Here is a 16,447-nt window from a genome sequence, read left to right as displayed (position 1 = left end):
AAAAGGCCGAGGCAGGGTTAACCCTGCCTTTTCGGCCTGGAAAATTCAGTCCAAGGTTCCACAAACAGCAATAAGATAAATGATCAAATAATTGGTTTCAATGATGCCGATTGAGGGATAAATGTTGGTCAGGACATGAGGAGAACTCTTGTGTCCTTTGAATAGTTTCATGGGGTCTTTGACTTCTGCTTGAGATAGCAAACAGGACTTTGATTTACCATTCCATCTGAAATGTAGCACCTTCCTTAATGCAGCACTCCCTCAGTAAGGCTTTAAAGTGTCAGCCTAGTTCAGGGGTCTGTAATCTGCTGCTCTTGAACATCTCATTTGCAGCTCCCAACCTTTTCCAGTTGGATCGCACTATCATGAAATAAGCAGTGTTTTTATTGTGCGGATATACGGCTAATCATGATGCTACACTTTCCACTTTCAAATGATTATTTTAACTAAAAACATCATTATGTTCCTGTCATGCATACCCCCACCTGCCAAGAATGAGGCATAGTAATTTTGTCATATAAACATTGATTTTAAACTGTTGTTGGAGTGAAGAAATGACTTGTTTGAAGGTCACCAGACACTGGGCTGGAAGGATATTTGCATGCTAAGAGACGCTGCTTGTGGAGACAAATGACTATTCCCTGCCCCAATTAACCCAACTGGATTTTGATCACCAGACATTGAAGGTGGAAGGAAGCGCGTGATACAATCCACAGAGCCAGGACTGGTTAAACCAGCTGGTCACATGACTAACTGGCTGGTCCAGGTTTTTTGAACGAGCCACAGGACAGTTTGAATTCAGAAGGCAGTTTTGCAACTGAAGCTGGAAAAAGCAAGTCTCTCGCCTGGCTGTCTCTCGCTTTCTCCCAAGCCACAGGACCCACGGAAAACAAGTAAACCTCAAGAGAAGAAAGACTCTTGCATCAAAACAAGTTGAAGCGTGAACTGGACCCCAACGAATTGCAAGACTTACCGGCAACTAAAGACTCCACATTGAAATTAAAGGATTGTAATTACCAGATGTTGTCTCAAGTTTATTGCCCTTTATTCCTTTTACTTTTTCTGTTTCTATCTGCGTGTGTGTGTTTATCGCGTATGCATGCTAGCGTGGATGCGTTGCATATTCGTAGTCGTTAACTGGATTAGAGTTTAAGATTAATAAACTTCCACCTTTTTTGTTTAAATCTAAGGAAACCTGTTTGATTTCTTTGCCTTATAATTGGAGCAGTGAACAAGGATTCACTGAAGGGGGAGCTAAAAACACGGTGTTTCTAAAATTAAACCCTGTTACGGTTAAACCAGGCAAAGGCTGTCAGGGTACACCTAGACCCCTTCTCACCTGGTCATAACACTCCAAATAAACATGTTTGAGTGGTATAGCTACACCAGGGTTATAGATAATGCCTTTGATTCGAGGAACAGGTTTTATGGTTGTGGCCATTATTGTTTCTAATATAGTAATGACAATAAATTATTCTGAATGTGCTTTTAGAAACTTTTTTAATCACGGGAATCAATGACCAAAATAATTGTCTTAATTCCACACATCTTAAGTTATAGTTGTTTTAAAGATGACTTTACTGACAAAATTCAAGTTTAAAAAAGGTCAAAAACACAATTCCAAGTTAGGTCTATTTTAATTTCAATTTTTTCTATTGGTGCCTAAATTCAACATGTATTTTCTTTATTATCTATGCAAATTATGTCTTCTACCAGAGAAACTTGGCAATTTGCCTCGTATTTGGTTTAGAAATGCAAACTTTTCATCTTGAGGCTCCCAACAGTGTTTATTTTCAGCAAATTTTTTAAAAAGCTCTTCAGGTAAAAAGGTTCCTTACCTCTGGCCTAGATTATGTGATCAATTCTCTGGAGCAAGCTTGAAACCAAGCAGACCTTTTGACTTGAATGAGAATGCAACTACTGAGCCAAAGTTGACACCTACAAATGTTATCACCAAAACAGAGGTGACAACATAACAAAAGCAATTGATTGGCTGTAAAGCACTTTGGGATGTGAAAAACACGATTATAAATGTATCTCAGGCTATGCATTGAAAATGTTTTGCATATTCAATCCAGTAGATTGGAGCAGAGTGTTCCATGTGGCTGTATTAAGTACTCTTCAGTGTGAGCATGCTGTTAGAAGGGACAGAGACAACTGTTGTGTCTTTAGGTTTCTTTGAATATTTTTTCCTTCCTTATTCTGGGCAAATATTGTAGATGAGCATTTGATTCCAGCTTCCTGCACAGAAGGAGGCCATGTGGCCCATTGTGCCTGAACCAAGTATTTGCTAAAGTAATCCAAAAACACCCACAATTTTCCCATATCTATGAACCACACTGCGACACAGTGGCGCAGTGGTTAGCACCGCAGCCTCACAGCTCCAGCGACCCAGGTTCAATTCTGGGTACTGCCTGTGTGGAGTTTGCAAGTTCTCCCTGTGTTTGCATGGGTTTCCTCCGGGTGCTCCGGTTTCCTCCCACATGCCAAAGACTTGCAGGTTGATAGGTAAATTGGCCATTATAAATTGCCCCTAGTATAGGTAGGTGGTAGGGGAATATAGGGACAGGTGAGGATGTGGTAGGAATATGGGATTAGTGTAGGAATAGTATAAATGGGTGGTTAATGGTCGGCACAGACTCGGTGGGCTGAAGGGCCTGTTTCAGTGCTGTATCTCTAAATCTAAATCTAAAAATCCTCTGCTTCAAATATTTATCCATTTTTCCGTCAAATGATGCAGTGATCCCTGCCTTAATCACTCCTTTGTGCTGAAATATCAAGCTCCAGCAACTCTATGCAAAGAAACATTTTTAGACTCCTCTTTATTCTCTTAGTGATATCTTTAAAGCGATAATCTGCAGGATCCCCCCCCACTCCCCAACTCACACATCATCCTATCTTGTATTTGTAAATATATCGGTGTTCCTTCACTGTTGCCTTGTCAAAAACTTGGAACTCCCTTCCTAACAGCACAGTGGGTGTACCTACACCAGATTTTCTTTGTTTCATGGGATGTGGGTGTCGCTGGCAAGGCAAGCATTTGTTGCCCATCTCTAATTGCCCTATGAGGAGGTGTTGGCGAGCTGCCTTCTTGAACTGCTTTAGTCCATCTGGTGCGGGTACACCCACAGTGCTGTTAGAGAGGGTGTTCCAGGATTTTGATCCAGCAACAGTGAAGGAATGGTGATATATTTCCAAGTCAAGATGGTGTGTGGCTTGGAGGGGAACTTGTAGATGGTGGTGTTCCCACATGACTGCTGCCCTTGTCCTTCTGGGTGGAAGAGGTTGTTGGTTTGGGAGCTGCTATCGAAGGAGGCGTGGTGAGTTGCTGCAGTGCATCTTGTAGTCGGTGGTGGAGAGAGTGACTGTTTAAGGTGGTGGATGGGGTGCCGATCAGGTGGGGTCCTTTGTCCTGGATGGTGTCGAGCTTCCTGAGTGGTGTTGGAGCCGCACTCATTCAGGCAAGTGGGGAGTATTCCATCACACTCCTGACTTATGCTTTGTAGATGGTGAACAGGCTTTGGGGAGACAGGAGGTGAGTTACTCACTGTGCAATTCCAAGCCTCTGACCTGCTCTTGTAGCCACAGTATTTATGTGGCTGGTTCAGTTCAGTTTCTGGTCAATGGTAACCCCCAGGATGTTAGTGAGGGATTCAGTGATGGTAATGCCATTGAATGTCAAGGGGAGATGGTTAGATTATCTTTCGTTGGATATCGTCATTGCCTGCCACTTGTGTGGCGCGAATGTTACATGCCATTTATCAGCCCAAGTCTGAATGTTGTCCAGGTCTTGCGGCCTCTGGACACGGACTGCTTCAGTATCTGAGGAGTTGCAAATGGTACTAAACATCGTACAAACATCAGCGAACATCCCCACTTCTGACCTAATGATGGAGGGAACGTCATTGATGAAGCAGCTGAAGATGGTTGGGCCTAGGACCACTACCCTGAGGAACTCCTGCAGCGATGTTCTGTGGCTGAGTTATGGATGGACTGCAGTGGTTCAAGAAGGAGGCTCACCACCACCTTCTAGAGGGCAATTAGGAATGGGCAACAAATACTGGCCTTTCTAGCAACGCTCACATCCCATGAAGGAATAAAAAAAACTCTGGATGCAAAATAACTAACAAAAGGAAATAGTCTTTTTTTATTTGCTCTATCAAAACCCTTCATAATAGAACATATGAATCTTAATAGTGATACATTTGTGCAGCTCAGATCGCTCTGCATTAGAGAAAATATTAAATGGTTTGCAATTTTTATGCTAAGCTTAATTATAAGTAATTTTATTACATACTTGAATATTTTTGCTTCTTTTCATCAAAGTATTAGTATAGAAATATCTGGCATGGCTAATGCTTTTTAAGTTACAGATACACTTCAAAGACTGAATGGACTTCAACATTATAAGTAGAGAGAAAAGAAACATCTAAAACAAACACTAAGTGAAAAAGCTGTTGATCAGTCATACATTTGAAGAAATCACATAGACACTTTGTAGCAACTAATCGTTAGAAATAATATATCGAATTGGATAGGACATGATTTGTGAAGCTGGTGTTTAATCTCTTGTGTAGCATGACATAATTAAAAGAGTTAGTACCAACAACTTACATTTATATTGCACTTTTAATGTGTAAAACATTCCCAAGGTGATTCACAGGAACATAATCATAAAAATAAATTGACACCAAGCTACGGAAGGAAATATATAAGGGCATAGGAGACTGAAAGGTTGGTCAAAGAGGTAAGTTTTAAAGATGATCTTAAAGACGGACAAAGATGAATAGGTTTAGGAAGGAATTCCTGAACTTGGGCCCTATACAGCTGATGGAACACCACCAATGATAGGGCAAAGAGAGCTGGGGATGCAGAGGGACAGAGTTGGAGGAACACAAACTTCCTGGAGAGTTGTAGGGGTGGTGGCGGTTTCAAGACCAATATATCCTTTCTAATGTCGGTGCCCCGAACTGTACGCTATTCCAGATGCAGCCAAATCAGAGCTTTGTATATCTGTAGCAAAACTTCCTCCACTTTATATTCCAGCCCTCTAGTTATAAAGGCTAACATTCTATTAGATTTTGTTTTGTACCTGACCACTACATTTTAGTAATCTTTGTACATGGACCCTTAAATCTCTTTGGACCTCCACTGTTCCTAGCTTTTCATTATTTAAATAATGCTTGGAACTAACATTTTTTGGTCCAAAATGGATGACCTCATACTTGCCTGTGTTGAAATTCACTGCCACAGTTTTGCCCACTCGCTTAATCGCCATTGCCTCGTTATAATTTTCTGCTCCTGTTTGTACTGAACCATACCAAGCTTTTGGCATGAGCAAGCCTGAATATATGGCTCTTTATAGTGTTGTGTATGTCATGAACAAATTTAGTGAATAGTCGAGGTCCCAGCACAGATCCTTGCGGATACTACAAGTCACTTTCTTCCAATTTGAATACATACCCATGTGTCCTTAGCTTGCAAGCCAGTTTAATAAAGCCATTACCCTCAAAGCAATTATCTCTGAGAGTTGGGCCGGAATTTTGTGCCGTCCCAGTGGGTCGAATGGTGGCATGGGAGCGGCATAAAATTGAGCAGCAGGCTCCAGGAGGCCTACCCGCCCCGATTCCAGGCAAGTTTACGGCGGTCAGGCGGGGGGTAGGAAACAGCCCGCCCGCCCGCCCAAGGCCAATAAAGGCCCTTAAGCGGCCACTTAAGGGCCCTCGCCCGCCTCCATGGATATTTTACCCGTGGCAAGCGGGTGTGCTGGGGATGTGAAAGGCCGCCCAGCGATAGCTGCTGGCCTTTCCACGCCCCGGGGGGGCATGGCAGTTGGGCACAGGGTGCCTGATTGAGGGCCACCCCGCCTCCTAGCCCACCCCCGGGACCCAAGACAACCCCCTCCCCACAAAGGACCACTCCAGCCTCAATAGGGAAGGACCGATTCCCCTGGTCAGGCATGCCCCTACTTACCTTCCCTCCTCGATCCATGGCGTCGGCGTGGCTGCAGTTCCAGCAATGGCCTCCACTCCCAGTGGCGCTGCTGGGACTAAGAGCTGCCGGCCCGCTGATTGGCCGGCAGTTCACTGAGGCGGGACCTCCTCCCTCAAGTGGGTGGAAGTCCCGCCTCGGGACAATTAAAGTCTGGGGACCCGTAAAATATGGGACGGATCCCCAGGCTAGGCGGAAGCGGGTTTGCCACCGACTTTCATGTTGGAGTCCAGCTCCCATCCATCCACCGTAAAATTCTGGCCTTGAGCATTGTCTGTGAAAACCTTTCTGTTCCTCAGTCCCAGTCTGCACTTGATCCTTAATCTTCCAGGGCATCTTTGGCTGGGAGGTAGGTGGAGACCCTGTCCTTGATGCTTTTCTGGGAACACGATTTGTGTTGAATAACTTAATCCAGCATTCAGAGTGACAATCAAATAGGAGAATTTGATTGTGTGGCAGAGAGTGGGGGAGGTATGTGCAACATCCGCGCCAAGTATCCTGCAGTGTGGAATAAGTTGGAAGGTATGACCCAAATTTTATGTCAAAAGAAATTAAAAACCAGATATGCATGGGATACTTCAAAGGGCATGTGTGTATGATTTCAACACTCCTTTCCCAGATTTCAGAAATAACTCTTGCTTGATTTGTACTTGCAGCATCCACACAAGACATTAGATAATGAAGAGGGGGATAAGGCATTCTCTTAAGGAATGGATGTGGTTGCCAAGTCCAAAATAGAATGAGTTCTGTTTCTGCTAATTTCAAGTCCTTAAGAAGATGTGAGCATTTCAAGAAAATTATGATCTTAATTCAAACTCCACAAACGTGTGCAAGGACCATCATTTTATTGAGTCTGTATTCACTGGAAACTGGCCCAAGTTCACTGCAGACCAAAAATACACCTATTTTGATATTGCTGCTGAGAGTGCTACAGCAAATCTGACAATCTAGGTGAAATGGGCATGTGCTTGTGCTGCTTGAACAGACATTTTCTTGGGTTTTGCCTAAAGATCTTGCATCTTTGCATCACTTGTCCTTAGTTGGTGCTATTCATGACTTTTTTTTTCCTAGACTTGTCCACCCTTGAGCACAAACTAGATCAGAAGTCTAGCAGACTGGCCCACTGATCACCAAATTGGGCCTCAGAGTAGATAGAAGACTTACTTGGGCCTGTCCAAGACAAATGTCAGTATCTGAAAAATTGAATCCCCATATAACCACTGCATTCCTACACTTTGCTGTGCCCCCTGTTCAACCTTTTGCTCCAAGGTGTCATTCTACAGCTTTATTCACGAAACCATTACATCATCTGATTTTGATATCTTGGGCAGAAATTTATCTGTGAAAATTCTGGCTGACGATCTAGATAGAGTGTGGCAGCAAATATATTTAAATTGGATGATCTTTTTTGACGGAATGATCATTAAACCAAAATTGGGTTTCCTGTAGACACAGGACACAGCAGCAACTGCCTGTAATTAGGTCATAATGGAGACTGAAGTGACAGCTTTAGAACTGAGGCCCAGAGGATTCAGTTCTTTGTGAATTGGGAACACAACATTAGGGAAATGGGAGGAGAGCTTAATCTCAGTTTGGGTTCAAGGACATTGCTGAAGCATTTATGGAATCATTGACCTATTTTATATATTTTTCCAACCAATGCTTGATGCTAATACTTGGTCGGGAAAGGGGTTCCATTCACGCTACTAACAACTTCATTTCATTCCGAATAAAACTTCCCAGATAAACTATTCATTAAAATTTAAATTTGGAGGACAAAGAGGGATAGCGAAGTTTTCTGCACACAATAACGTCAATCAAGCTAATTTCTCAAACTTAGTAGCTCTGCAGTTAATGAGTTACTTGGATCTCCAGTTGGATTTTTAAAATAATATTTGTCAAAAGTTGTATTTTAACGGATTGGTAAATCTATAGGATAAGTTTAGCAATCCCACACTCTCAGTGGAGAACCATGCAGAAAGGCAGGCAGGCAGGCAGGGCAGACAATCTGCTGTTGTGTTTTAAGCTCTGTTTGCAGCACGTAATCCCTCTAAATGCAACTTCCCATTCAGAATGTGAGATTGGTGAGTTTACTCTAACATTCCATTTCATTCTGAAATGTTTATCCGGTATCATAAGATCAGTTTGGATGAAAATGACTTATTTTCTTTTCTGATCTCAATATTCCAGACTACGAACATCACCATCTCAACTAGGTGTTTCTTAAATTAACTCTTGGACTCAACTGCCCTTCCTAGTGACCAAAATGGTGTCACATGGCCTTGAGAAAAAGCTATTTGATTTTAAGGAAACTGTTCTTGACTTGCATTAAATAAACCTGTCTGGGTCTCTTGCATGTATTAAATTCTATGTTTCATGGATTACATCAATGATTTTGTGCTGCTATTCACAGGTATCCTCTGGCTCTATAAATGAAGATAAATTTTGAAGAGGATGAAGAGCAAAGTAGGAAATATCTTCGAAATGTATAAGCCTTTTTGGGGAGAGGGGAGGGGGCGAAAAACTCTAAATCCAGCAGGTGCAATGATTGTTGAGCTTTAATTTCAAATCAAAATCATCTATTCATCTTTTTTCACCATGTTAAAAATATCTTCACACCACAATTGTTTCCTCAGTTAATGGAAATTCAGAGTGCTTTCTAAATGGTGAAAAGCTAGAAGCCATGGATGTCCAAAAAGACATGTGGATCCAAGTACACAAATCATTAAGATATCTTGCAGAGGTCCAAAAAAATCAAAAAGATTAATGGAATTCTGGCTTTTAGATATAACAAAAATACAAGTGCATCGAAGCCATGGTACAGCTATACAAAGCCCTGGTTAGGCCAAATCTGGAGTATTGTGTTCTAGGCAGAACACCTAGGGAAGGATCTATTGGCCTTGGATGGATTAGTGTAGGCTTACCAGTGGTAGATGGGCTCCAAGGGTTAAATTACAAGAGATCACACAAACTAGGGTGGTATTAAAGGTTTCAAGATATTAAGGGGAACAGACAGGGTGGATAGATAGAAACTATTTCCGCTGGTTGGAGAATCTAGGACTAGGAGCATAGTGGAAAAATTAGAGCCAATCTTTCAGGAGTGAAATTAAGAAACACTTCTACGTGCAAAGGGTGGCAGAAGTTTGGAACTCTCTTCCGCAAATGGCAGATGATGCTAGATCAATTGTTAATTTTAAAACTGAGATTGATGGATTTCTGTTAACCAAAGGTATTAAGGGATATGGGGGTAAAGGCAAATTTTTGGAGTTAGGTCACAGATCAGCCATGATCTCACTGAATGGTAAACGGCTTGAGGGGCTAAATAGCCACCTCCTGTTCCTATGTTCCTAAGTAGATATAATGATATGAAGACTGCTGCAACAAGAGGGATCAAGGAAGCCCAATAAATGAGCCTACAGGAATCTCCTTATCGGATTTTACCTCTCATACTCTTCCCAGCTGAGTCATATCAGGGCAAGGCTTTGCGAAAGGCTGAGGTACAGGGGATAACATTTACAATAACTATAATCGAAGAATGTGTCTCTTTTAGTTTTCTTCCCTTGCATTTCCTACTTTCCTTAGACACAAACTGTAGGCTTTGGTGAAATCGACAGATCTGGTGCAAATTGAACCCACTTTGAAAACTCCCACCCTTCCCTGAATTTTTGGTCAAACTCCTTTGCATATCAACGAACACAAGATCTGTCATGAACCAGTGCAATCGGGCAGCATTTCAAAACTTATTTAACTATTTCCTTGATGTTTTTAACTGTGGTGACTTGGTAAAGTTTAATACAGCTGAAAATGGATTTAATCTCAAAAAAATAAGCATTTTAAATCACAGTATCAATCTACCACCTGTGAGTAACCAATTTTAAATTACTAAAAATGACTTAAAAAATAAGCAAAACTATTTTCTAGTTAGATTGGTGTACAGTAGTAAGTTCCCTAGTATTTTTTTTTAATTCATTCAAACCTTTCAAAACATACCTGTCCTTGAGTACAAAAGATCCAGCTTAATTTTTGGAGCCTCTTTGAAGGCCAGCAAACAAGGACAATTAGCCAAAATTCCCAAAGGTATTTAAGTCACCCTGGGCCATGGCCAGTTTTTATGGGTGGGTTCAGCTTCCAGTGTGAGTTTATTGTAAAACTAGCGCAACAATCATGGAAACTCGAGTTGTGCTGAACGCAATTTGTACATAAAATTCTGTGATCCTTTGTGGCAGTTATGCCAATATCAGGTGAATTGTGCCAATAAACCATCCCAATCAAGCGGAAACCCCAGGCCAAACTCCATACTATGTTCCTCATCTGAAGCCATTGATTCCTGCCGGGTTCTGGTTCTGCAAACTCCAGTAGCTCTCTAATATCTTATCCAACAGTCATTCTTCACCCTGAGTGGTTCTGAGGTCAACTGTTGTGCCAATGATATTTTCCTTGCTGAAATCAGCAACTTATTGTCTTTATGGCTTAGTGTTATATTGGATGAGGTGATGAAAAGATACAAGATAATGTAACACTTTAATCATACAAAACAATGTATGATTGGCTGGGAAACCAGGTCTACGGACTAGAGTAAATACAGACCACCATCAAATGGAAGTCAGGTTATTTGGTATTATGAAGAAAGGCCATTAAAATGGTACATTCAGGGTACCATAATTGGTCTCAGCACTATTGGGCAAGGCAGTTGAACAATGATCAACCAAGCATCCTGCTCTTGTTTGCTGGAATATGTGATTGGTAAGGACAGGATCAGGGTGCTGCCAATCTCAGTGAAATATCCTGCTGGCAGTCACTCTATACGTTCACAAGTGGAGAATAGCCACTTAGATATGGTATTAGAGGGCAATAGAACCATAGTCCTGGTATGAAATTGATATCTTCAGTAGGAGGAGAGGAGGAAAAGGAAGAATATGAGAATTGAAAACGACCGATTTGAGTTATGGCCCATTTGTATTACAAATTATGTAACGAATCGACAAAAATAAAACAATATAAATGGGGAGTAAATTTACTATAGTGAAATTAACACACTGACATGCAGGTGAAGCCATTATGAAAGATAGTCTCATACAATTTCATCCTCATAACTAGTAGTATTTGTAACTCACTCGTGCAAACTGAGTTTCTTCAACTGACAGGGCAGTCAAGCCTTCATTTAGGCTAAAAATTTGATCGATGTTTTGATGTTGGTGAAGAGAATTTGGATGACTGCCAGAAGTTTGTGACAGAGCAGGCAGTATAACTCAACATTCTCTGGCTCTCTGTTTCTATAGGCAGTGCTGTTCTTAATCGGGAATCTGAGGTATAATAGTATCATTTGAATGGTAACAAAAGTAACCAACCAAGTCAAAGTGTTCACCTATTTTATTGCCAAGCTTAAATCTTACAGGTCCTGTGATTATGGAGGGTAAGAAAATGTCACGGATGAGAAAAGTCCATTCACTCTATTAAAACTCATTCCTTTGTCTTGTGGATTTTATAATGATTGGTACAGATGGGAACAGATGAAGGAAGTAACTGTTGGAAGCATCATAGTTACCCTAATAATATTGTTTCCTCAAATGAATGAACCAGCTTTGCTGTAGCACTATTATCTACATCATTTCAATGATGGTTATTGTAAATGTCATCTTGAGTATTTCAGTATTAAAATTCAAGTGCAAAATATAAGATTTTTTAATAGAAGATATTAAGTTTTAATGGAATATTGGATCTAACCTCACTATTTATATAGTGAATAAAATATTTGGTGCATGAAAAATATTGGATCTTAGATCAAATCTGATTGTTGCCTGGATGATTTGAAGGGAGCTGTACTTCAATAAGACCCTGATTTTGTTTTGAGAGAAACCTGGGTGACAGATCAGACCTATGGTGCAGGTATCAGCAAAACTGGAAAGAGTAGAAGAGAAGACAATGAAGTCAGGAATTGGAAGCTAAACTTGGGTTTTAAAAACCTGTAAGACTGCGGGAAGAAAAGATCACAGAGATGTAAGGAATTTGAGTAGCAGATAGTGTAGTGAATCTTGATTTTAGCATAGTGGCGATACCAGGAAAGAGGATGAGTATTCAAGACAGTGTACCGGGAAATTAGGAATAACAAGATAGGAAAGCTCAGAATAGTAACAATAAAATGGCAATGTGAAAGATTACAATAGAAAAGTGGCAGTACAGAGGAGAAAGGGATTATGTATCAGATGCTCAGTTTTCCCTTATATCCTGTTCAGGAGTATGAGAGAAGTGTTTAAAAGTGTCTTAATAGATTTGGAAACATTTAAAATTTAAAATTAACATTTTTAAAAAATACATTACTGGTTAGTTCCAAGCTTAGAGGTAAATGTTATGTAGCCCAGTACAATAATGTGACAGCCATTGTTCCATTCCATTTCTGGAAGAGATTCTTGCTTTGGTTTCATGGCATTTATTTGCTGTGGTGAGAATATAATAAACTCACAGAAAAGCCATAGTGCAAAAGAATGCAAACCACATTTGAAATATTGTTCATTCATCCTGAATTGTCCAGAGCTGGTTTTCACTCTCTCCCTCCTATTGGTCCTTTCAGTTTTGTGTTTCACTTTGCATCCCATGATTCAGGGTGAAGGGTACTTTTCTGATTCATCAGGCCTCAGTTTTCCTACTTTATTTACACAAATAAGGATGAGGGTGAGGAACCAGAGACTCCAGCCCACAGCAGCAGCAATCCAGCCGTATTCATCCACCCCAAGCTGGCAGCACAGCCTTGCTGTCACGCAAATATCCTGACCATCCTGAAAATCTGTGGGGAGATAAAGCTGTTTTAAAAAAAAAGAATTGCCTTTCAAAAATGAAAGATGGACTACCCTACCCAAACCCATCCACTTCCCGTTTTAACGGAGGTGGATCAGGAGCAGGCAACCAATCCGTTCCCAGAAGGTGGGCCTTTAAAATATTTTAAGGAGACTGCATGCCTCCATTTTAACTTAAAATTTATTTTTAACACCTCGAGAAACCTGGCAGCTGAAGAGAGGTGTGAAGGGTTGGATGGAACAGGTAAGGTACTTTACAGCAATGCTTGTGGGCCAGAAAAAACAGGAGTGCTTTGCCCTGGTCACACAACTAAACCCAGAAGCACCACCCCCTCCTCCCCACCTGCAGCAATCTGTCCAACCCCCCTGTAATATGTCCTCATTTCCCAGCCACCTCCAACCACCACCACCTTTATGTCCAGTTGCTCTGCAATCTGCCCCTTCCCTAGCCTGTCCAATCCCCCTCTCCCAAATACGAAAGACTATGAAAGAGATAAGGAAACAAGAAATACATTAAATGCTCATGATTTGTTTTCTATAGCATTCCTTTTGTTTGAAAGTTTCTCTTACAAATATGTCTGTGTGATGTTTGTTTTCTGTGTCAGATACACACTCAAAAAAAAAACCTCGAATGATTAAAAAAAAAAATTTGCAGATTGTCTGGATAAAGGGCTGGTTAGCTAACAGGAAGCAGAGAGTAGGGATAAATGGGTCTTTTTCAGATTGGCAAGCTGTAACTAGTGGAGTGCCACAGGGATCAGTGCTGGGCCCTCAACTATTTACAGTTTATATCACTGACGTGGATGAAGGGACCAAATGTATAGTAGCTAAATTTGCTGATGACACCAAGATAGGAAGGAAAGGAAGAATCTACAAAAGCATATAGATAGGTTAAGTGAGTGGGCAAAAATTTGATAGAGTATAATGTGGGAAAATGTGAACTTGTCCACTTTGGCAGGAAGAATAAAAAAGCTGTATACTATTTACATGGAGAGAGATTGCAGAATTCGGGGGTACAGAGGGATCTGGGTGTCCTGATACATGAATCACAAAAGGTTAGTATGCAGGTACAGCAAGTAATTAGGAAGGCAAATAGAATGTTGGTGTTTATTGCAAGGGGAATCAAGTATAAAAGGAGGGAAGTTTTATTGCAGCTGTACAGGACCTTGGTGAGACCACATCTGGAGTACTATGTGCAGTTTTGGTCTCTTTATTTGAAAAAGGATATAATTGTATTAGAAGCTGTTCAGAGAAGGTTCACTCGACTAATTCCGGGGATGAAGGGCTCATCTTATGAAGAAAGGTTGAACAGGTTGGGTCTACACCCATTTTTTTTTAGTAACATATAAGATCCTGAGGGCAATTGATAGAGTGGATACCAGGAGGGGAGACTAGAACTAAGGGACACAGTTTAAGAATAAGATGTCTCCCTTTTAAGACAGAGATGAGGCGAATTTTCTTTTTCTCAAATGTTCATTAGTCTGTAGAATATTCTTCCCCAGAAAGCAGTGGAGGCTGAATGTATTCAAGACTGAGTCAAGGGTTACGGGAGGCAGACAGGAAAGTGGAGTTGAGACCACAACCAGATCAGCCATGTTGTTATCGAATGGCAGAGCAGATTCGAAGTACCAGATGGCCTACTCCTGCTCCTAAGTCCTATGTTCCTATATGTCCAGGATCAATTTGTACTTTAGAACATAAGGTCATCTTTATTAAGGATCAAGAATGACGATAACAAAACTGGAAACGCCCAGCTAGAAGGGAGGATTGACAAGCTAGAACAGAGTAACAAGAAACCGCAGGATACAAATAAAGTAACCACAGAATAGTAGAATAGCACAGCACAGGAAGCCATTCAGTCCATCATGGCTGCACCAGCTCTTGCGAAGAGCAATCCAGTTAGTCCCACAACCATGCTTTTTCCCCATATCATTGTAAATATTTGTCCTTCAAGTTTGATCCAATTCTCTTTTGAAGGCTACAGTTGAATCTGTTTGCACCACCCTATCAGCTTGTGCATTCTAAATCCTACCACTAGTTGCATAAAAGAGTTTCCCTCATGTTGCCTCTGGTTATTGACCTTTCAGCCATTGGAAACAGAGTAAATAAAGAGACACTCTCAAAAACCTTCATTATTTTAAATATTTCTATCAAATCTCCTCTTAGCCTTCTCTGCTCTCAGGAGGAGAATCCCAGTTTCTCCAGCTTCTACAGGTAACTGTAACCCCTCATCCCTGGAACCATTCTAGTAAATCTCTTCTGTACCTTCGCTAAAGCCTTCATGTCCTTCCTCAAGTGTGGTCCTCAGAATTGAACACAATATTCTAGCTCGGGTTGAACTAGTGTTTTATATAGGTTTAGCATAACTTCCAGGCTTTTGTACTCTATTTATAAAGCACAGGTTTCTATAAGTTTTATTAACAGAGAGAAACAGAAAATGCTGGAAATTCTCAGCAAGTCTGGCAGCTTTGGAAGAGAGAAACGGTTACATTTCAGGGTCGATTATCCTTCACCAAGGTCATCAACCTGAAACGTTCACCCTGATTCTGTCTCCACAAATGCAGCCAGACCTGCTGTGTATTTTCAGCATTTTCTATTTCTCTTTTGATTTTACTCTTGAGCTTTATTATCTGCTTTTTTAACCTGTCCTACTACCTGCAAATATATTTGCACAAGCACTTCCTGGTGTCTCTGTTCTAGCACCCCCTTTAAAATTGTACCATTTAGCATGTATTCTCTGTCTTCATTCTTGCTACCAAAATGTATCACTTCTCACTTTCTGCATTGAATTTCATCTACGATGTGTCCACTCATTCCACCAGCCTATCCATGTCCTCTTGAAGTCTATTAATTACTATTTTGCTCACTGTTTACTACACTTCCAAGCTTTGAGTCATCTGCAGATTTCAAAGGTGTATCCCCAAGTATAAGTCATTAATATATATCTGAAAAAGCAGTGGTCCTCCTGCTGAACTCTGGGAATGCCATTCCGAAAAACAGCCTTTCACCACAACTCTCTGTTTTCTATCATTTAGCCAATTTTATATCCATACTGCTTCTGCCCATTTTATCCCATGGCCTTTAATTTTGCTAACAAGCCTAATATGTCTTTCTAATGACGGGATTAATACAAACGTTGTGTGAGATTGAAGACAAATGCCTGTCGTGAAGAGCCCAAAGACAATCTTCTCATCTAGTTATTTTACCTGTTTATTCCAGGCTGATTATTTACCTATATGGGAAAAGTGAGTTTTCACATCAGCAGAGTGGAAGCCACTCCCAAATACTTCCTTCCATTCTGTTGGTATCCGTAGGAAGAAGGAGCCAGTGGGGGCAGCAAATGTAATTCGAAAAATGGCCCATGGCCCTTGGAAAACTCAGGCTGGCGTGTATGCTGAATCAGATAAGCGGTGGAAATCACCGGCCCTTACTGAGGTCCCAATAGCTGTCATAACACCACCCAATGGAGCTGGAGGCGCTACAGAATAAAGACAGGAGGCTAAACGAAGTTAAGAAAGCACTGAGGGGAGAGGGTTCTTGGCCCTCCAATGCCCCAAAAAATAGGGTGGGGTACTATTCTACCAGAATAGAATGAATGATTGTGCTGACAAGTTTGCAAGATGAGGTAGTCCGGTGGACACCAGAAGAGGATGAACTTCCACTGA

General features: G+C 41.1%; 1 protein-coding gene across 1 annotated transcript in view; it reads right to left on the bottom strand.

The window, feature by feature from the left end:
• Positions 1–4,160: 4,160 nt before the first annotated feature.
• Positions 4,161–16,447, bottom strand: part of LOC137379741 (transmembrane protein 213-like) — a 37,481-nt gene continuing 25,194 nt past the window's right edge. Inside the window, exon 3 of the mRNA XM_068051052.1 lies at positions 4,161–12,772. Within this exon, the coding sequence (XP_067907153.1) occupies positions 12,588–12,772 (185 nt within the window). The 3' untranslated portion in view covers positions 4,161–12,587. The remainder of the gene's footprint in view (positions 12,773–16,447) is intronic.

The sequence above is a fragment of the Heterodontus francisci genome, chromosome 18 (assembly GCF_036365525.1).
Source record: "Heterodontus francisci isolate sHetFra1 chromosome 18, sHetFra1.hap1, whole genome shotgun sequence".
Classification (NCBI taxonomy): Eukaryota; Metazoa; Chordata; class Chondrichthyes; order Heterodontiformes; family Heterodontidae; genus Heterodontus; species Heterodontus francisci.
This window is presented reverse-complemented; position numbering and strand designations above follow the sequence as displayed.